Genomic DNA, 23,503 nt, shown 5'->3' with positions numbered 1-23,503 from the left:
CGTTAAAATTTCGTCGGAACGAAGTTACGGAAAAATCAATTAACAAACAGAGACGTAACAATAACATCGTTTACACTAGAATTATGATTTTTTTAAATTACTGCTAGTTAATAATACATATAAAAGCAGAAACTTTTTTTGAAACTATGTACCATTCTTTTGTTTTTTGAATTATCGTATAATAAACACCAAGGAGAATTTTGAAAGAAGAGCAAGAAATTCAAAGTTTTTGCTATGATACTTACAGACATTCTCAGAACTTGTGACTCATTCATTATATATACATATTGTTATAAAAGGAAACACTGGATAGTATTGTAAAGCTCTGATAACCTGTTGAGGAGATATTTGAAATACCATTTTGATGAACAATCTGAGCCATCCTTACATAGGCAGTGCTACTGCCTGCCTGATATGCATATCATTTATATAATTATTACTTGCTTTATACCATATCTAGGCCTAGACCTAGACTAGTGTTTTCAACAATAAAACTTTACTGGTGCCCTATGGTGATAGATATAGGTTTTAGCAATATTCATGGAGAGTTAAAAGTTGGAAGATAGAATAATACTTTACATGTGGTATCATTACTACAGCAGAAGTTCCTTAATTTAGAGTTCTGTGCAATCCAAACTCTAGTTTTAGGTCTAAATCTAAAACAAATTATTACATGTACTTTTTTTGATTGCTTGTATTTGTTAAAACTGTATGTAAATGAATGCATGCTTACACACACACATGCTGTCTTCAGGAAAGGAGTAAAATAAATGGTGCATAAAGGATGGGTTCATTTGGTAGTTTAACTCTTTCCATAGGGGAATTCTTTTCTCTGCTTGTCAGAAGGTTTTACTGAGTTACATTTAAAATTTAATTAAACTACTTTATTATCAAGGTATACAAATAAACTTGGCATCAAAACATAGCTAATGATCCCCATTTCAATATACGTTTTAATTTTCTAAGGCAGCATTAAAAGAAAATCCTCAATTTCCCTTAGTATGAGAATTGTGACATTTGCCTGTTAGGTACTCCCTCTTCTAATTTATAAATCCCCCACCCTGAGAAGTACAAAATTTAATGTAAATTACCCATTATAACATTGTTATTACTCAGGCAAAGAATAATTTTTATAGCCTTCAATCTTATTTGAGTACAATGCCATAAACTAGAAAATCAAACCCCTCCTCCCACACCCACCCATCACATCCTCTTTTACAAGTTGACAATAGGTTTTTCTGATGTTTAACCCTAAACAACCAGTTGAGGTAATAGTGACTCTTAAAACTGGGCAAACTTACATGCTGAGGAAACACTGTTATACACTTCTTATAACCATGAAGTTGAGTAAAAAAACAAAAATATGATGTAACCTTTGAAAGTACACTTTCAGTCATATATATGTCATATGCATAATTAATGCAGCAGGGATAAACAACATAGACTGTTTTAACACCATAACTTTAATTAGGAATGATAATAACGTGAAAATTTAAACACTCACTCTTTGTGAACATCCTCACAGATTGAATTAAAAACTTTTTAAATTTTCTGCAACATTAACGCGCTATGGGCAATTGATTTTAATTAATGCATTTGTTAGTAGTAATTAGATTCATAACAAGACAATTGGTAAAGATTTTCGAATTTTATACCGAAGAGTGTAATATTAACAAGTGTGCTAAATTTCATGCTGATATTGGCTTTAATGGTGAAGTGGAAGTGGAATTATAACAAACTAGACTTTTATTTTCAATCACTCACTACAGGTTAATTAGTAAAAATTTTAAAACAAAAATGAGTTATTTATTATGAAATATTGGGGGTGCTCTTTAATGGTCAGTGCTACCTTAAACCTGTGTACTAAACTTACCATGTTGGAATTCTAAGGCTAATAATATATTATTAATAACAACACATAGAAAGCCAAAGTTTTCATCTGTCAAATGATGTATTGTATTATGTTGTTTTCTGTATAGAGAAGTGTCAATTTTGCTTTCAGTTCAAGCTTGATTTGATGACAAGGAAACCACTTTGAGACTAATAATGTTTGGAAACAGCTTGAATGGGTAATGAAGAAAAACTTTAATATAAGTTTAACATAACAGCAAATGTACAACTTTTCGACAAGGTTTTGTCATCATCATAACAAAACCTTGTTGAAACATTGTACATTTGCTGTGATGTTAAACTTGTATTAAAGTTTTTCTTAGCTTAACTTGTAACAGCTCTTGTTGCATAGTTAGAAAGCCAGAAGTATTGTGATAGTTATAAGACATTGTTTGATTTTTAGGTGTTATTATTCTGTGATCTTTGGGCATTATTTGTACATTTGCTGTTATGTTAAACTTGTATTAAAGTTTTTCTTAGCTGAATTTGTAACAGCTCTTGTTGCATAGTTAGAAAGCCAGAAATGTTGTGTTAGTTGTAAGACATTGTTTAATTTTTAGATGTTATTATTCTGTTATATATGGTGCATTACTTAATTAATATAAAATTATTTAGTGCAGTAGTATCATCAGTATAAAAAAGTAGGGTGAACTTTTATCGACAGCAAAAAAAAAAAAGACCCAGGTAAGTACTATATTTCTTGTATTTCATATGTATTCTTTATTTATTATTATAAAAGTAACTAAAATGTAGAAATGAGAAACTTTTTAGGTTAGATTAGATAAAATAGAGAAGAAGAAAAAAGTCCATGAGGCACACTTGCGAGCAACCCGTGAGTAGGCCGTGCATTACATAATTTGATAGAGTAACATGAGCTACATGTTTGTCAAGTGATTTAAAACTTATATGGCATGAATTAGTTAGACATGATTCAAAGGGCAATAAAATTTAAGTATAAACAGATATATACTGTTACGTGTTTAAAGCTGTTTAGGATAAACAAGTGTAATTTTGTGTTTCAATTTGAAGTCATTCTAGAAAGAAAAAAAGGGAAAATTTAGATTTATTTCATATTTTTTTGATGGTGGTTATAACGTCAGTCAAATTTACCGACCTTGTATAGAGTTAGGGTAGAGAAAATAACAAATAAAATATAAAGTATTACTGAAAAAAAAAACGTTTGAAATTTACTTTGGAGGCAAATTAAATATGACAATTTTCAGATGAAGAAAAGTATTTGTAATATTAACATGAAAATCACTTTGCACTCGGAGCAGTCAAGACTTTGACTCCTACTATCCACTGAGAAATTTTTAGTGGAAATACTTTAGCCAAAATTATGCATCTGACCATGATCCAGTGAGGTAGTGGTTTTGCCTTAGGAATCAGAAAATAATCCACTCTTCAGTGCGTAGGAAAAATTAAAAAAAGGTCAATGTTCAGAATGATACAATCAAAATGGAGTAACACGTTTTAGAAAACAGTTCTGACCTTGTAAATCTATAAAATGGTTCTTGTAGATTTTATTACCTCTTCCTAGGCACTAACTATCAACAATTACTACTCACTAAAAGGTGTATCCTCCTCACTTTTTGTAAATCATAATTTTCTGAGTTAATAAGATGAGCAACAAGTATTTTAAAAATATTTATATTATATTGTTTTTCAGCTGATGGGAGACCCACATTCACATCTAGTTCTGTTCATCTGGAAGAAATGTGGAAGTTTTATCTACAGGTATATTTAATAACATTGATTGAAGTTATTTGTTATATATGCCTTGTTAGGGTGAGCTATTAACAGGCATTCTAAACAGTGAATGGTTAAAGTATTGCATACAAACAATGATACATTAAAAAACAGTGCTCATATGGATACCCACAGAAGCAGCAGAGGCTGTGCACTCAGCAGAGCACCTTGATTATCCAGCAGAAGGAGAAAGATAGGGAAACATAAATGAAGTGTGTACAGCATACAACCAGAAGGCCATTGGTAACATCAGTAAAAGAACTCTCCTCTACCAACTACAAGGCATCCAGCCTTTGCTTGAAGGGTGAATGACTGTTGGCACAACCCCTAGGATTTTCATATAGTGTTCATTTCAATTTAGCTACTTAAAATATAAACAAGCAGGGAAACCATTAAAATTAATTAATTACTTTTAAGTAGCAAAAGAAAAAAAATTATATTCGATTTTTTGAAGACTTGTAATGATGAAGTGCTTCTGATGCAATAGATGTGATAACTAAACAATTTGCTATACACGGGCTGTCTAAGAAAGGGAGCTGTACAGCAAATAGAATGCAAAGATGAAAATATTCTAAGTTTTTGAACAACATGTTTGTGGTTTTGTTAGATTCAAAAGTGTGGAAGTTGTAAAATAAAAATACGGTGAATTGAATTTACAGTCCATCAATTTTTAAATGTTTTCAAATTTTTTGAGATAGAAATAAGCAACAATCATGTACAAGACCACAGATTTGTAGCTTTGTTTCATATGTTGAAAAGCTTTATCAATGCAGGTTGGAAGTTTAATATTTCTACTCCATAAAGAAAATTACATTTAAGATGCAGAGTTCTAAATTAGGGATAGGAGTTTGGATTTTTTTCAGTTACTTTATCAGAAACAAATGTTAATAAATTTACACCAAAACAAAATTCTAAATCTGAACATTTTAATTATAGTTGTTTTTTTTGTGTGTGGATGTTTTGGGGGAAAGATCAGACAGAAGTTTTTTAAACTTGTTGCTGTTATTTACCTTAGAAAAAATAAGATACCAGACTAGAGGGGTTAAAATAATATACTTGAAAGCAGTAACCAGACTGATACCATAAGTTTATGTTTAATAGTAGTCTTAATGTTTAGCATAAGAATGTAAAATATGGCAACCAGTATGCTCATGTTTGGTACCAGATTCAATTTTAAGGCCTTTTTCTGAGATCAATTATGCTCATTTGCTGGAAACTTATAGTAGTATTGGTATTATTTTATCATTTGTTGTGAATTCACCCGTATTTGTTTGTTAGTAAAAGTTTTTATTTTTCAGCCATTAACTTAAATAAGAGATATTTCTTTTAACTCTGTGATAATATTTTTGTAGCAGATTTGATGCTTTTATGAGTCCAAGTTAATGCTGTTTCTGTAAAGTAGAGCAAATAGGGTCATGAGAAAAAACTAAACTAACTTTGGGTCCTCTATCTGATGGATTGTGATGATGTTTGATTATCCAAAACATTTACCATTTTACCTTAAATAAAAAATAAATATACTGTAATAATATTTTTCAGTAGTGTGTAATTATTTTCAGTATGGTGGCTGTTACATAAAATAGGTCCACAGATATTCAGTAGTGCATTCTAGCCTTATTGAAAAAGAATGTGTAATTGAAAGACAGTTATGTGTAAATATGTCCTTTTAATTTGGAAGGCCAGAAGTGACCTTGAAGTGTTTTAAGATTTAGACTCATTATAAAGATAAATTTTTCCATTGGTGTGAAATGGCTTTTTTTCCTTGATCTAGTTCTGTCAAAAGCTGTATGAACTGAAGAAGATTGAAGATCTTCAGGAAGTAGCTTTTATGTCATTGACTTCCCCTTTGTTTAATAAAGATCCTGATAGAGCAAGGGTTAGTGCCAAGACTATAGCTAACAACTTTATATTAGAAGTGATACAGTATTTCATAAGATGAATGTTTATGCAAAAAAGTATATGTCAAAACTGTAAAATTAAATAATAATATACATCAAGATACAGAGTTTATTACTATTCTTGAAATTTCTAAAGAGGTGATATTTGTCATGTTCACTTTTCTTATGTAAAATAAAAAATAACTCATCAAATTATTCTTAAAAGTATCACAGAATGAATGATTATTGTTTTGACTAAAGAGAAAGTTTATGGAATAAACAGCTCATGAAAGAGGGATATGATATAAGGTTTTTATTAGTTTTCTGAGTTTTGTTCTGAACTCATATGTTGCTTGTGATATAGAGAACGAATTTGTGATATAGTTCATAAAAACGTTTTTCTAGGATACAGAGTTTATTGCTTTCCTGGCAAGTTTCTACAACAGAAGTATTGACTTTTCCTATATTCTTATTAAAGATCTTGTTGTTAGAGAAAAGGTAAGGTCATTCTGCTTTTGTTTTATATATAAAGTGTATTCCCATTCATCTGAAATTATCATTGTTTGAGCTGATACAGTCCACTAGAAATAAGCAAATGCTTTAAAAGTGTGTGACAAATACCAGGTATGTTTGATTGCTGTCAGATTTGGCTGGCTCAGTGTGAAAAGCAAAAAACAGTAAATTAATTTATATGGGTCATTCCATGTCAACTTCATCTTAATCTGTATTGCAATATGTTTCAAACAAAAGATCTTAGATTCAAAATATTTTACTATTGCACAAGAGTAAGCACACAAGTATTAACAAAGTCACAGCCTCCCAAAGAACGGGGAAAACTAATTTCAAAAATATTTGTAATGTATGTCTTTAACAGTTATTTTTATTTGAAATATTGCATATACCTGGCTGAAAGTTTTACCACGAGCTGTTGTGAATCAGGCGATTTTGAAATAATTGTCCTATTTACATGGAATATATAATATCAGTAGTTTGTCAAACTTTAAAGTATTTTTGTTTACAGCACCAAAATAATGCTAAATCTGACTTAATTTCTGTGTCTGGCCTGCATCTTCTAGATTTTTAAAGGTATAATTTCTTTACTTGTAGATACGGTATCAAGTTAGCTAGCTGCTCAGTATATGTGTTTGGTCGAAGCAGTAAAGTTATATAATTTATAATCGTTCAGTTCATATTAGTGTCAAATACATTTTGGCTAGTTAGACAACCTAAGTATGGCACATTATTGAAAGGTTTTCAAAATTCTCACCCCACTCCTAAACCTCTACTTCTGGTGACCAGATATCTCAACTTGACAGACTCTGGCCTTTTTTGTCACTTAAACAAACAATGAAATGGAAGAATCTTGCAACAGACTTTCTAAAGAATATGTAATGTAGTCATGGTTTACAGAGGCCTTTAAGTCATGACTTAACACAGAACAGCTATTTTCCTCTTAAAGTTGTACTATTCTACCTTAGAGATTTGCATGCCACCAGCATTGTGAATCTTTCACCTAAAATTCCCATGAACAAATGTGAACTTATGCTACTGTGTATTGACATATCATGCAGCAAAACCCTTTATCAGTAGGAGTGCAACACACCTTCTTGTGCAAATGCTCCATCGACATTCACATGCGAAAATCCTCACTCTTTTTCTCAGTACACATGCTAAGATGCTTATTTTTGCTGAGACTTGTTGACGTAAATTATTTCAACAACTTTGTATTTTCAACCTTTCAGCATGAATTCACAGATTAATTTGAATTATTTTTCTGTTGATGTGAGTACAAATATCATAATTATCACAATTTAGGAAGTTCTTTGCCTGTTGAGATCATGACAGCCATTATGTATTGCAAAATGTGCCACTCAGGTTGAAATGTGCCAAATACAGTAAGAAGAAGAGTAACATAACATCATCCAATGTGTGGTGGGGTCCATGCTATGTGGACCTTCTTCTGTCCCTGCCACACATTTCACTTCACAGATTTTTGAAGCTGAAATTGAGGAGGACTAAATGAAACAATTTTTTCAACCCAATACTTCTCTACGTACTGAATACCTCTCAACTTTTTCCACCTTACATATGTCTTCTACCTGTTGTGTCGTTTCTTCTCCCTGACTTATTAATGCTACACCCAGGTTTAAATTTGCTGCTGCCATTTCATGCTTCATCCTTCCTGCCTTACCTTACTTGTAGAAGTTACTGTCTAGATACAGTTTATTCTTCCATAACTAATAGAACTAAATGTTTAGACATCATTTGTTACTCTTTAACATGTCCGCATATGGTGTATTGATTAGAACTAGTTCATTACTCCATAATTTATACTACATAGACTATAATGTTTAATCACAGTTACTTACTCCTTAATATATAGTATATTATGTTCAGTCATAGTTTATTTCTCTTTCACATGTACACATAGATTTTGATGATTGTTCATACTTACTTATTCCTTAACACTTAAACATGGGCTTTAATGTTTATTTACAGTTATTTCCTCTTTCACATATAACACATGGTTATTGATATTTTGTTCTATGTCCACACAGAAAGTAATGTTTAAATCTAGTTCATTACTTTTTCACATATATACGTGGAAGATATATAAGTGAAAAAATAGTTGTCCATTTATTAGAGTCTGTTCTTGGACAGTGGCATCATGTAATCGTGGACAACTGATATGCAAGTACTAGATTGGCACACTTTTTGAGGACTCAAAATATAACGATGATGGCAACAATTTGCACAAATAGAGGAGTACCAAAAGAGTTTGCTAATGAGCATCTGGAGCGTTATGACATGGCTTTCGTTCACAAAGACAATGCTCTGATAGTGAAATGGTAAGACTGAAGAGCAGTATATATGTGATAACCAAGAAACATTCAGCTGGTTTTGTTGAAAAGGATAAAACTTATTTTGGGGAGACCAGAAAATTTTACAAAAAACCATACCACATAGAAAAGTATAATGAATACATGGGAGGATAAAACAGATCAGTTGCTGGAGCCTTTTGACCCAAGTCGTAAATCCCATGCATGGTTCAAGAAGCTAGGCCTACACTTGCTGATGCATATGCTGCTAAATAGTTTTCTTGTTTACAAAAATACCATAAATGAAAAATTTACTTTCAAGTGGTATATCATAAAGGTCATACAGCAACTGGTGGAAATGCATAATTCAGAAGAAATTGTGATTCAAGAGTAAGTTATTACCAGTAATCCTTGTGCAGGTTGCAAGCAAAAGACTGAAAAAGGTGTCCATGCTTTAGTTCCTATTCCAACTTTGCCTGGTAGTTCAAATGTGCATCCAAAAAAGCAATGCAGAGTGTGTTATCCAAAATGGAAGGAAACAAGAACGTGTTGCAACAGATGCCCTGAAAAACCAGGCCTATGCAGTACAGAACACTTCAAAATATGGCATAATAAATAAGATTCTTCTAATTACGTAAGTTTACTTCAATAAATGTATATGTTGATATATTTTTAAAAGAGGATACGTAATATAAGTAATATGTTTATAAATATGCTTACAAAGACAAGACACAAAAATTAATGATTTTATTGGTAGGTAAGTAAAAGTCATATAGTCATATATAGTCATTTAACTTTGCTTGAGAAAGTTCATCTTTTTTCCCAATCAGGAATGTATGGTCCATCCATATTCCTTTAGTTATGACCAATGAACTTCATTTGACTTGCCTCATAACATGCTTCCAGAGTCTCTATTTGTGTTACTAAGTCCATAAAATATTCTCACAAGCTGTCTAATAACTTAATATTCATCCCCAATCGATATGATGGACTAAAATGCTGTTTTTACCAAAATGCTACATAGACATACATCACAAAAGTTTGCATGTAAACAATTCACATGGGGATAAAAAATAAAAATTATGCATACATTCGAAATAGATCATTTATCTGGTGTCACAGTTTGCACCTTTTTCAAAGAATTAGCTGATATTGTTTGATTTATAAACTAAATTACATTAGATGCTAATTTACCAATTTATAAAAAAAAACCAAGTTAATTGTGATTTTTTTAAATTCATGAACAGAAAATTCAAGTCAAATTAGGTCCATGTATTTTGTAATTTAGCTCACTTTTTATATCATGAAAATTCCCAAAGATCGTGCAGAATTCAAAGAGTCATCTAGTAATGGTGCTATATAACCAAACTTAATAATTATTCACACGAAAGTAATCGATAAAATGCAGATAACATTGGAAATAATTTAGGCCTGACCTTGAAGATATAACAAGGATACTTGGACAGTCACTGTGGCTTTTGATTATGATATCAACAATGAATCTTTCGAGATATGGCTTTACAGCTGGAAAAGTACACGAGGTGACGTGGCTGATATCAGGCCCAATACTGACACTGACATGCCAGTTCACAGGCCTAACATTTATACAGAAAATGGAATACCATCTAATTCTAATGTTAAATAAAGAAAAGTCTGCCACCCAAGTCAAGTCATTTAAACAGAGAAAGAATATGAACTTCATCACAAAGAGAAACAGTTTTTAAGTTCATGGAAAAATGGCAGGCCTTGGATTAGTGTCATTAGTGATGACAATACTATGTTTTGTACATACTGCAGAAAATTGAATAGCAGAATTCCAGTGTGTAAATTCTACATCTCAAAAGAAATGTAACAGTTATAATTAATCTGCACAAAAATAATTTATTATGAGGAATGATTAACTATTGCAGGTATCAGATATTCTCTTTGAAAGTTTCATGAAAAAAATTACCACACAATGACTTCTTACTTCTAGGCCTACATATAAGATTTTTTTGTAAAAGATGTAAGAGTAGGATGATTTCTAAAAGTTTATTATTATTGTCTAGTAAACTAACTTTATTTTTTAATTATCACTTTAGAGAATAAAGTGATGCCTAGTACATGTATTAAGATTCTGATGTACTTGTACGTATTAAAACAGGAAATTCCAGATTGTATAAACTCACAAAGTCACTGAAATTCATCAAAGATGTGAGGGAGTGGCTAAAGTAAAAGTTCTATAGTTTCAGCTGGTCCAATTGAGAAATTGGGTGACAAAGCAAATGAAGAGGAGGTTTGTAGCAGCCTTCAAGGTTGTTAAATGTGGGAAGCCATATACAGCTTATAAAACAGACAATACTGATGGGAAGAATCAGAGGAGGAGATATTTCCAGCAGGTATTCCAGTGACAAAAGATGTGCACAGTTTATCCAGTACATGGTTATTGACATGATGAAGACAAATGCTAATCGTGTGAAAGAAAGTGTTTTTTTTTTTGTCTTGTGTGATGGAAGTACTAACACATCAAGGTTAGAAGAGGAAATAGTGTACATGAGATATGTGATCCCAGAAGGGAAGGCAATAACAAAATTTTTATGTATTTCAAATGTACAAAAGCCTGATTCCAAACATACATATGAACATCTAGTGAAAGGCTTACAGAGCAATTTAAATCTTGACCAGTACTTGGATGGCTTAGTAGGTTTCTGGGCTAACAGAATGTCAATCAACTTTGGCGTAAGATCAGGTGTTTTCAAACTTTTTAAAAACAATATAAATGAAGAACTTGTAGGTATTCAATGCATGGGGTATTGTTTTGAGTTCTGCCAGATAGACAGAGCCAGCTATGTTAAACTTGTAGGTGAGGTATCTCAACCCCTGCAAAAAATATATCTGTTTTATAAGTTTTCATCTGTTCAGAGTTCAGGGCTTTTTGAGGCTTGCAAGGCACATGAGCTAACATTTTATAGCCTCATTAATGTCTGTGGAACAAGATGGAATTCTTACAGAAGCCATGCATTGAATGCAGTTGTCAGGATGTGGAAACCTCTGGTAGAGCACTGTGATTAGGTTAAGGTAGCCCAGGGAAGCTACAGGCCTACAATACTTGGGAAAAGTACCAAAATAATGAAAGACTTAACTTCTGTGAAATACCTTTTTTCAATACTTGTACTGAGGGATGTTTTTGACATATTAATTAACATTAGTCTTACCTTACAAGACAACTCTTTTGTAATGTGTGATGTTTTTTCTAAAATTTTAGCCACTGTAGATCATTTGATGTTGAAGGGAAGTTGAAAGCAGTTAAGAATCACCCTGATTTTCAACTTGAAAATTTGAAATTTAAGGGAAAGCAGTTACAACTTGACAGAGGGCACAACTATGAAAATGCATTTAAAGATGTCCAAAAGCAGCTTACCCAGTTTATTACATCTGCTGTAGATGCAATTCCAAACAAACAAACAAGCAATAGAAAATAATTGTTTTTAGTAAGATATTAGTGAGGAAAGTAGTGCTGTTTCAAACTGGCATCTGTGATTAACCCAAAAGTTGGCCTAAAAATAAAGATATTTTTGTACTAGATGAAATTGAACAGTCAACATCACATTTTTCTGGAACACTTGAAAGTAATGGTTACAAAATTATTCTCCTCCAGCTAGAATGGTGCCAGTTATTCATATATGCAAAGGATATATGATTTAAGGAGAAAAAGAAATTAACCAATGATTTTTTCCAAGATAATTACAATCAAAGTCTGAGAACTTTTCAAACATTTGTGCCTTGTTGAAAATTTTGATGATGTTACCTGTTTCCACTGTTGAAGCCGAATGTAGTTTCTCAGTTATGAAAAAAGGGTGAGAACAGATTGACGTGCTAGGCTAAAGCTGATGCTTTATCTAACTTGATTTGTGTAAAAATGAGTCAATATGACATAGATTCTTTTGATGCACAAAGTTCTGTGTTGAGGTGGTTATCTGATGTTAGATACCACTCTGAAGGAGTCAAGTATAAACATAAAGGTAGAAGTAACTCTAATAAGGTAAATGTGTCAGTGGTTGAACTTTCAGAAACTGAAACAAACAGTTATTTCTCTGATGATGGTAGTATAAGTGATAAAGTCTCACATTTAGGTTTACATGTTTCAGTACTGACCAACTGTTCAGTTGTACTTCCTTGTTTGTTTGTTTAGAGAAAATTAGAATAATCCATTGTTCATTGTCTTTTATTTATGTTATTTGGGGTTTTATTACTATTTTTAAGCCCATGTTTTAATTTTAAAAGGGTATTTCATACATTACCAGTCTTCAGTCATTAACCTATGCCTTCAATATATTGTAAGTATTTGCATGGCAGCCTTGACCTTGAAATTATTATACAAGTATCCTTTGCTTGATAAATTAATTGGTACAAAATATTATCAAAGTAAAGTTTCTGAAAACAAAAAAAAAAAGACTTTTTTCCATTTTTATTTGATATTTCATCAAGATCATTTTATTTGCAATCTTTCAAGAATAAACTTATTTAAGCTATCATGAACATTTCCTGTGATCTAAGGTCAATTTGTGAACATAATGCATGGGTTAAAAAAAAATATATAGAAATTCATGAGGAAATGCAATTTTACCTGAGGGAATGTAATTTTATTTCATTATATCTATCCCTGCAGTATATCTGCTGTATCAAATCTCTATGATGCTTTTTGCCCAATACCAGGGCTCATCAGGCCAGTTGGGATACAGTAGACATAGTAGTGGTCAAGACACTATTCATATCATCAGTTACTTGATCAACAACTGTTTCAGTGTGAACTGTGATTTTTATTAGTTTTAATTAAGTCATTACAAATCAGAATTAGGTTTATGATTTGTATTAACATCAAGTTGTTTTTTTGATAGATTGTTTAGGCAGAATATTCATGATGAGTACACCGGAATGAACGGCAACTGTGTTTTTTTCTAGAACAGGCAATTGCTGCCCATTCCTATGTATTCATCATTAAATTACTTATCATCAATTTTTTTTTTTTTTGCTTGAATTAAACTCAAAATAACTGGTAACTAGTAATTTCAAATGACACTCAATAATATGGATACATTTCATCACTTATGTTCTGGGATAATATGCTTTTATTTCATTGCTGGGTCTGTCTTTCACTAGTGGAAACTACTGTAGTCAGTACTGTGTATAAAGAATACAAAACTTTATGTCAAAATACAGGCTTGACCAAGTCTTGCTTTGTGCTGTTATTTGGTCTGCAACTAAATGTACAAATGTTATTTATGAAAAAAAAAAATTATTTGAGATTTTTGGAGCATACTGTATATGTAAATCTAGAGATATACTTTTTAGGTGCAAGGCTTGAAAAAATTTTAGTTATATTTTTATTGACCTGCTTTTATTGTACCAAATTGATGTTGAATCTGTCAAATTGATATTTATACAAAGAAATTTTGTTGTTGTTGTTGTTGTAGTTTATCCACAATGTTGCAGCTTGGAATCTCTTCTGTCAAGTGGTAATACTTGGGCAAGACATCCGGCACAATAGATTTTGTCTCAGACTATTTTTTAAGGTATTGAAGTAGTATTAAAAATATATTAATTGGTATTATGTTTCTTCTTAGATACTGTATTAATATATGCAGGGCCTCTGGTTAAATGAGATTACATGGCCATGGCACTTTTTGCATAATTTATATATGAATGTATTATCAATGGTTGACTTCATAATCAGTCTGAATTTTTAGTTACATTTAGTCTGATGAATGGCCTGTCACAAGACTTCTAATGTCTAAAAGTGTTTTTGTTGTTATTACTCCTTAAAAAAATTTAAGTTTTAAATTACTGTTGATGGTGTAATTTCATTAATTATGTGTAATATCCACTTAAATGTTAATAATGGCTGGAGATGGCTTGAATGGGTAATGAAGAAAAACTTTAATATAAGTTTAACATAACAGCAGATGTACAAAGTTTCGACAAGGTTTTGTCATCATCAGTTAAATGTTATTGCTTTAAGATGTTTTTACTTTATGCAAGAGTTGAATAATTTTAGTCTGCTGCATAATCAGTGCATATTTTTTTTTCTTCTGCATAATGAGTAACTTTATGTTGTATAGTTTAAAACTGTCTACCACATAAAAATCAGGGGTCTATATATGAAAGAAATATTTCAGTTTTTTTTAAGTACTATATAGTATATCCATCTATACAACAGGTTATGTTTTAGGCTCATGATCAAAAATGTTTATAGTGTTTTGCTATTGTAGAGTTTGTACATAACCTAAACTATTATATTGATAGGCTAAACTCTCTCATATTGTATATGATTGCTTGTCTCAGTTTTCTAGGGTTATATAATTCTAAACAAAAATATTACAATTGCTTTTACTGTTACTTGCCACTAAGTGAGTTATTTGGCAACCTGCAATTATTAGAAAAATTTCTATTCAAAAACTTAATATGTTACAGTATTCATCATCTCTTAATTTTTGAAATGTTAAATGAGTTTGAGAAAACTTTCTTTTTGTGATGAGTTTAGTTGGCTAATCTAAGAAAAACTTAATTAAGCCTATCTCATTGTAATAGATTATTCAAGTTCTTGTATTTTATTGTTCTAGCCTCAGCCATATTAATTTATCTGGGTTTGTATTGTGATAGCAGTAAGATTAGTTAGTGTTTTGGGCCTGGCATAGCCAGGTGGTTAAAATGCTTGACTTGCAATATGCAGGTCGTGGGTTTGAATCTCTGTCCCATCAATCCTGCTCACCCTTTCAGCTGTAGAGGCATTATAATGTGAAGGTCAATCCCACTTTTTGTTGGTAAAAGAGTAGCCCAAGAGTTGGTGATGGGTACAGATAGTACTCTTGTAGCTTTGCAAGAAATTCAAACCAAAGTTAATGTCTTCTAATCTCCTCAGTTTTTTAAATGCATTTTTCTAAACTATTTTTACACCAAACTGCTTGTTGGTTTCAGGACCCCTAAATAAAATATGCATCAAAAAATTACAAAAGAAATTTCATCAATATTTCAATTAACCCCACTAATTACTGCTTTAGTTTCCTTTGTATTTTACAGAGAAAATGAGTGATTTCACTCAAATGTGTGAAGTCCATGTAAGGCAAAAAATAATAACAGAGGATACTAAATATGATGAAGGATGTAGATTCATACACTAATGAATAGCACAAAAACAGTTTGGTCATTTAAGAGTTAAGTTTCTTCAACAAGACATTGAACTGAATTTATTTTTCTTGTTATATTTTTAATACATTTAGATACTGGATTTATTGGACCCATATGGCAAAATGAGGTGCAAAAATATTCAATTTTTTTCTGTCTGTATATTTTTTCTGTGTTAAGATATAGTTCTCTCTCTGTCTTCTTTTTACATCCATATGTATTTGTGTGTTTTGAGCTCAAATAGGCTTATTTGTATATGTTATTTTCAGCTCACTTGTTTTGTGCTCAGGTAAGCATATTTGTGTATTGCATGTATACAGGCTTGTTTGTAGTATTTTTCACTATGGTAAGTTTATTGTTTTGCACTATGGCAAGTTTAGTTGTGTTATTTGGAACTGTTGTAAGCTTATTTATATTTATTTGCACTGTGGTAAGCTTATTTGTGTTTTTTTCACTGTGGTAACCTTATTTGTCTATTACATATATATACAGGCTTGTTTGTGTTATGTTGCACTGTGGTAGACTTATTTGAGTTATTTTGTACTGGGGTAAGTGTATTTGTGTTATTTGTACTGAAGTAATTTTATTTGTGTTATTTTGCAATGTGGTAAACTTATTACAATGGATTGTAAATATTGCATGTAGATATAAAGTTTTTGTGGTTTTTTTGTCCAGATGGATTTGTATACATTAGCAAATCTGTGTTTTGAAAATGGGTAGGGTTATGAATGAGTATGAAGTCCATGTAAGTTTTCCTCTGTGTATATACTTAAATATTCATTAGGTTTTATGGTCACACAATTCTGTACAAGGATCTGAAGTTGAGATGTAAGTACCCAGATAAGTAATGCAGGGTAGTTTTCCCTTTAATCGGTTTGTTATTTTTTGTGTTATGTGTATTTTGAATATAAGTATAAAGTATTGGGTTTAAGTTAAATATGTGCACATAAATCTTCCAGTCTTAAGAAAAAGTTTTAACTGAAGAAAGCATTCAGTATGCAAATTGTTTGTGTTACTGTAGTCAATAGATATTTATTTTTGTAATTTTGATTTAATAATTTTTCAAAACATTTTTAGCATACAGATCACATTCCATTGGGTTTCCTGAATGGACATAATGCACTTGTTGCTGGTAGCTACAAACATGCTCTAGGTGAGTCTCTTTATATCTGAAAACACTGAATGTATCAAATGAAAAGTGTTTTGGTAATCAAATATTAATTGATGTCATAGTCAGTAGCCTATATGATCACCTAATTCTAATTATTAACTAGTAAGTCTTTTTCTTTTTTTAAATAAATAACTAACTAGTTTTATCCTACATTTTAACTGCTAATCTGCTGTTCTTTTAAGGGAAGTCCCGAGAAGGACTATTTCTGTGTTGGTAGTGGTCAGTATTTGGTGGAAGTATGGTGTGTTATCCACTCAGTGGGAGTCTCATTCATTTGAAATTGAAGCCACTAACTTTTTGAATATTTTCAAGAGGGGTATCCAGATTTTGCTGACTTCTTTGCTAGGTAGACTGAGTGTGTTATCAGTTAGATGGATATAGAAGACTTCTTTGAACTTTCTTTTTCTTATATACGTTTCATAACCTATTGTTTTAGTGTTATTCCAATTTATTGTGTGATACCTTTTCTCTGGCATAATTTGCTGTAGCAGGTAGATTGGCATTGCAGAGTCATTTATGTCTATTAAGTTCCAGAATCCTAACTTTTGATGGTCTCTTTGTTTCTCCAATGTTTTGGAATTCACATTCATAGGGGATGTTGTAAATGGCATTTTTCCTCCCTTGTGTCTTTTGTAATTATCACACTTGGTTTTATGATCTCTACCAAGTGGGATGAGTTCTTAACCTAGGAGGATGTCTTATTGTTAATATTTATGTTATATCTACCAGATATTTAGCTAAGAGGCAGCATGGTGAATCTCTGCAATTAACTATAAGATGGAGAGGGTAGCCTTGTTTTTGAATTTTAGGTCAACCATAGATATGTTAGGTGGTTCTGTAGTGTACTGTTAGTTCTTTGATTGTTTATGTTTCAAAGCTCTTTCTTGAAGGGTTAGTTAATATTCTACTCTATATTAGAGGTTGGGTTAGGCTTGATCTTAGTATAGTTACCATCTTCAACTAGAGTTTGTACTTTGATGAAGTATTCCTCTTTGTCCATCATTACAGTGACATTCCCCTTTGTTTGCTGGAGGAATTGTTATATTTCTTTTTTTAAGTTTCTGAGTGCAGTTTTATTTTCTGACATGGAGTTAAATTTGATGGTTTTGTGGACTGCTGATTTAATATATATAGTCTGAGTTCTTCCGGTAGGCTGCACACTGTGTCTTCTGTGGCTGAAACTATATTTAAGGTGGGTATTTTGTTAAGTGTTAGGACAGTTTAATCCATTACTTTACACACTTTCTTTAGTTTCTGTTGATGGTTATTTAAGTTTATTTTGTTGTATTTGGGTGTATGTATAATGTTAGGAGGCTTCTTGTTTTGAGAATCACGAAGTGAAATTTGTCTTTTTATATGACTTACTTTAATGAGTGTGTTTATATAATGTTTGAATAGCTGTGCATGTTTTGATAAGAGTCAGTATTGTCTGTTGTATTATTTGTTTTTTTGATATATATCATTAATCTTATCATATATATTATTTTGTTTACTTATATGATGACATTTGATCCTATCTTGGAGCATGGATTTATTAATTTTCTGAGCCTTTGACATCATGAGATATTGATAGGTGATTCAAGTTCTTTTTGAAATGCATTACATTGTTTACATCTTTGTAGGAAGGTGGGGGGGTATTTATTTTAGCTAATTTACAGATAAATGTTTCTAAATACACAAATTCTTTACAAAGCTCTGGGCATATCAATTGTTGTCATGATTAATAGGATTTGATCACCTAAGTCTAATTATGAATTAGTAACTGATTGTTTTATTTTTATAATGATATACAAATTACAAACTAGTTTTATCCTATATTTCATATGCTAATCTGCTGCTGTTTTTATAGAAGTACCGCCAAGGACTATTTTTGTGTTGATAGTTTTGTTTTTACATACTGATTAACTATTATTCTGATATGGTACCATACCATCTCTCACATAATAGCTATTTTCATTCAGTGCTGCCCTTTTTTGCATGCCACAAGACTTGAAATTCACTGCATCTTTGCATGTAAATCATCATGTGACAACCCTCCACCAATAGGAGTGTGACACACCCTCCTGACACACATGACTCCATCTATTGGATTCTACCTAACCATCACTTCTCGTTAGGCAGTGGTCTTGTGCAGATGTTTCAGTTATCACAATTTTTTTATTTCTTTTCAAAGTAGTTCTTTCAAGGGAGTTTGAATTTTACATGTCTCCTCCTCCTCCTTTTCCCTACATTGTCTGGGATCCTCCTGTCTCTATAGTGCTAGTTCATGGTTAGGAGAATTTTGACAGTGTTTTTCCAATGCCTGTACCTCTCCTGTGGAATCAGCTAGGCCTACCTCAGCCTTTACAGATATGTTTTCTCAGGTTTGTTACATTTTTCTATATCAATAGTTTCATGTAATCTTTTCCCTGAAAGTTACATGCTGCTCCATCATCTGATTACCTTGTCTTCTCTCTTTTCCCGAATTTCGAGGACATGCTCTGCATTTAGTTTCCCAATTGAGGGCTGGTGCCAGCATGCCCTTTTGTCCACCACAGACTTTGTACATTATACATTGACATATTTTCAGGCACGTGATCCCTTTCTTGACTTCCAGCAGTTGGAGTTATTTTTGCCTTTGTGTGTGTGTGTGGTGAATTCTGTCCATTTATCCCAAACCAAATTTTCTTGCCTTCGTTTTCACCTTACATCTCCACTTTACACATATTTTTGTAACCTGTGGGTGGTACATTTTCTCCATAGCTTTCTTTTTAGAGATATTCCTGAACATTTGGAGTCATGTATGGAATCTACGAGATAACACTCATCCCTTTCTTCCTTGGTTGCTTGTTTGTGTCAGTCTACTCCCGTACCTTACTCTATACCTTTTTCCCATCCTTCACCCTCCCAGCCTTTTCCTGTTCCACTTCAATGGGGTTGGGTCCTAGAGGATGATGTTGCTTAAGGTATCTTGACAAGGGTTGTATGGGACATCCCACTAAAGTTGTCTTTGGATGGAGGCTAATCACACCAGTATCAATGTATAACCATGGCCAATAATGCATACCGTTGAGATAAGGTGTTCCACAAGATCACTAGCAGGTTTTCCTCACAGAATTTTGCTTCATCTACATATCCATTTTAAACCATACTAACCCATGGAATTTCATGGGTAAAGCAAAGCAGAAGGAGATTGCTGCCCATTCCTGCCATCCCTTTGATTGTATAAATCAGGGGAGGTCTGCTTTTCAAATAGAGTTTTTGTGGTCACCCATTGAACTGTTTCCAATGTTGGTGTTCCTCTGGACTCTTCACTGCATTTCTCCCCCAAAATTTCTTCTAGTGGAGTATGAGAGTCCTTGTCACTTTTTAGTTCCTAGCCATTGGGGTGGTGGATCATGGAGGCAACCTTCTGAATCTGCTCACTTCCCTTCAGTACAGAGTAGGGTGGTGGTGTTCTGCCAGTGTAGATGGCCAAGATCTTTCACTCCTGCACTCCACCTTCATGCAGTGGGTCCCGGCGGTTGATATTGTGCACATATGTGCTCCAGCTTCTATGCAATCCTATTTGGGAATGATGTTATGTACATATCACAATAATATATTCATGAATTTGAGTAGATCTGCAATGTTGCAGTTTACCCCTCCAATTGGGATTCCTCCTCCTACCATTGACTGGATGTTGGTTCCCAGTGAGTGATTTTGGATTAGGGCAGGACATAACTACTCATCCTACTTCAGTCAGGAGTTTTTGCCTCATGCACTCCACCTCCGTGCAGTGGGTCCTGGAGGTTGATGTTGCATGGATCTGGTTTGATTTACTCCAGCTCTGTGGTTGCTCAAGGTGTCAGCTGATTATCCATGTGCTCCACCTTCTGTGTGGTCCTATCCAGAGGATGATGTTGCATGTCCCTCTGGCACATTACCTCAGAGAGGTTCACTATCTGAAACAGATGTTGCGCAGAGTGGAACTAGTTCAAGTGGTTTTGGATTTGAAGTAAACTGCCACATTGGCAAATCTCTTTTATTACAAGTTACCTCTTTTACAGTGACTGTTCTAAAAACAAATCTTCCGTACTGTAAAGGCTGTAACTTGTAATAATATAATATTTCTGTGTTGATTGTGACTGAGATTTGATCCTGAATCTTTTTCATGGAAGTCTGGTACATTATCCTCTGGACCAGAGTTTCCTCCATTTACAAGTTGAATCAACTATCTATTTGATTGTTTACAAAAGGAGTATCCAGGTTTTGTTTATTTCTATATTAAGTTGACTGAGTGTGTTATCAGTTGGGTAGAAAAAGAAGGCTTCTTTTATCTTTCCTTTTTTCATGTGTGGTTCATATTCTATTACTTTAGTATTATTCCATTTATCTTATGGTCTTCTCTGTCTTGGTGAATTATTAAGTTAGATTGTTGTCACAGAATTTTGTGTGACTATTATGATTCTGAATTCTAATTTTAGTTTCTCCAATGTTTTGAAATCCACATTCACAAGGGATGCATTTTTGCTGTACATTGGGTTTTTTGGTTTTTGGTGTGTACTCACTGCAACTGTTTTGTGTTTTGTTTTCTGAATATTGTTCTATCTCTATGTTATTTACATATCCTCTGTATGTTTTCAAGAATATGGCTGTAATGTTTTTCCTATGTATATCTTCTTTATTTTCATTTTATCAAGTATTCTGAGTATACAATGATAAGGAGGGTTTTAGTGATGTGTTTTCCTTCTTTCTTCTTCAGGTTTTTTTGGTAGTACAAATCTTTTCATTCTGCAAACTAGGCAGTCTTTGATGTCTGTCTTTACACTGTTGGGATGGTTTGACTTACAGACAAGGTACTTACCTGTATATGTAGGTTTCATGTAAATTCTTGTGTCTTGATTGTCACCATGTCAAGGAATGAAGGTTCATTTTTTTTTCCACTGTGAATTGTTTTGTAGGATGTTCATATGGTTCTTGAGAAGACAACATCCCAATTAGATGATGCTCCAGATTTCCATCAAGAATACCCAGGAATACTTCTTCTTATGATTTCTCTCAAGATAATGGCAAACTAACATTCCAAACATGAGATAAAATTTTGATAATTAGTATCTAGTCAAAAAAATTAGGTACTTATTAACAATTAGATTTAATTGATTGTTTATGCTGCTAAACAACATCAGAAGCTAAATTATGGAAGCAACCTTGGTAAACCTGTAGTAGTTGTACAGCTACGAAATGACCAAGATCTTATTTTTATTATTTACCAGGTTACTACATGGCTGTTTATTAAGATCACATGAGAAAATAATACTAATTAATGGGACACATTAACGAGGGCAAACATTAATTATGTATGGCTCTTTATCAAGTGCTTATCATTATATATCTAAACAACAATATTGTCTTCATTCATCAGAGAAGAAAGATAAAAAAAAACATTTCACTTGTAGGTTATAAAAACCCACATGTTCCTGGAAACTAACTCATTAACCCTATATTGTCTTACTATTTTCTCCTGTTATTTTTTGCCCATACTTGGTTCTAATTATGCAGTAGCTTTGTAATTATCTGTTATAATGGCTATTATGTAATAATCTTCTAGAACCAAGAGTGCTTCATTTCATTTTTAATCATATTTTAGAATATTATACATGTTGAAAGGTTTTTAGTCTAAAGACATCATTTATAAATTGATAATTTACGTAAAAATGACCAAAACGTTCTTATTAAAGAGTTTACTTCAATGGAAAGTTTACAACATGACTAATTTTCCACTTTTAGCTTTTTATAAATAACTTATTTGAGAATTTTAAAATTAATTCTAGGGTATGAATTAACTTGTTTTATAGATAAAGAATTTAGGATAGGCTAACATTAAAAAAAATGAAATACTGACCCTTTCGTTTTTAAATGATCATTGTTTCAGGTGAGTACATGTGTGTCTTCAAACAACTCCCACAAGATGCATATGTTACTTTCTGTATTGGGCTGGTGTTTACTCATATGGCATGCCAGAAGTTTGCAACCAAGAGACATTCTCTTGTAGTCCAGGTATTAACTGAAGTTGCAGTATTTACTGATGAATGCTTTAAGTTATTCATACACCAATAAAAGAAATAATGATGTTGTGGTAATTGAAAGCTATAATTAATATAAATGCAATACAGACTGTTCAGTATTTATAAAACAGGACTACTTTTTGAAGATTATGAAAAAAAAGTAAAGCATCTAATTCTAAGATTTGCAGGTTTTGATTATAAGCATGAACTGTTTTTGCTGTTCAGTTTAGTTTAAACAGAGATTTGTTACAAAAATGATAATCTTAACCATAACTGAAATATATTTTTTGTGTTGTTTAGGTTAACTGATGTTTATTTCTGTATTTGCAAACGATGGGCTACTTCAAAGTTTAGTAATATTTAGCTCTTTTAAATATGAGGTGCATATATTTACTAACCAAGAGTTATACTCTTGTTGTCAAAGTTGATCAATTTTTTATGTTGAGTTTAAAATATTTATTTCTTACAAAGTACAAGTAATTGCTATAAGTAAATGGTAATCTTTGTATTCCAGACCATTGAGATTTATATTTTATAATCTAAATGACCAGTTTTTAGTGGTTAAATGTACTAAACTCATAGTAGAAACACAGTTAGATTATCAATATTCCCACTAACGCGAACTGTGAATTAACCATTTCAAGAATAATTATACATGTACTGCTGTTTGTTGTTACACTAGACATGAGGATGCCCAAGAAGGAAATATGTGTATATTTGTAATTACAGCTGTCTTTAACCACCTTCTTCCAGATATGTTGATGATAACCACCTTCTTCCAGATATGTTGATGATAACCACCTTCTTCCA

At 32.2% G+C, this 23,503-nt stretch overlaps 1 protein-coding gene across 2 annotated transcripts in view; it reads left to right on the top strand.

Moving 5' to 3' along the window:
* The window catches only part of LOC106463206 (general transcription factor 3C polypeptide 3-like), a 153,698-nt gene that overhangs the window by 125,810 nt on the left and 4,385 nt on the right, over window positions 1-23,503 (top strand). For both annotated transcript variants that reach the window (XM_013923203.2, XM_022390654.1), the window contains exons 19-24: window positions 3,560-3,627; window positions 5,411-5,515; window positions 5,922-6,014; window positions 13,789-13,887; window positions 16,574-16,649; window positions 22,561-22,685. In XM_013923203.2, coding sequence (XP_013778657.1) covers window positions 3,560-3,627; window positions 5,411-5,515; window positions 5,922-6,014; window positions 13,789-13,887; window positions 16,574-16,649; window positions 22,561-22,685 — 566 coding nt within the window. The remainder of the gene's footprint in view (window positions 1-3,559; window positions 3,628-5,410; window positions 5,516-5,921; window positions 6,015-13,788; window positions 13,888-16,573; window positions 16,650-22,560; window positions 22,686-23,503) is intronic.

The sequence above is a fragment of the Limulus polyphemus genome, unplaced genomic scaffold (genome assembly GCF_000517525.1).
Source record: "Limulus polyphemus unplaced genomic scaffold, Limulus_polyphemus-2.1.2 Scaffold1348, whole genome shotgun sequence".
Taxonomy (NCBI): Eukaryota; Metazoa; Arthropoda; class Merostomata; order Xiphosura; family Limulidae; genus Limulus; species Limulus polyphemus.
Note: the sequence above shows the minus strand (reverse complement) of the source record. Positions and strands in the feature narration are given on the sequence as shown.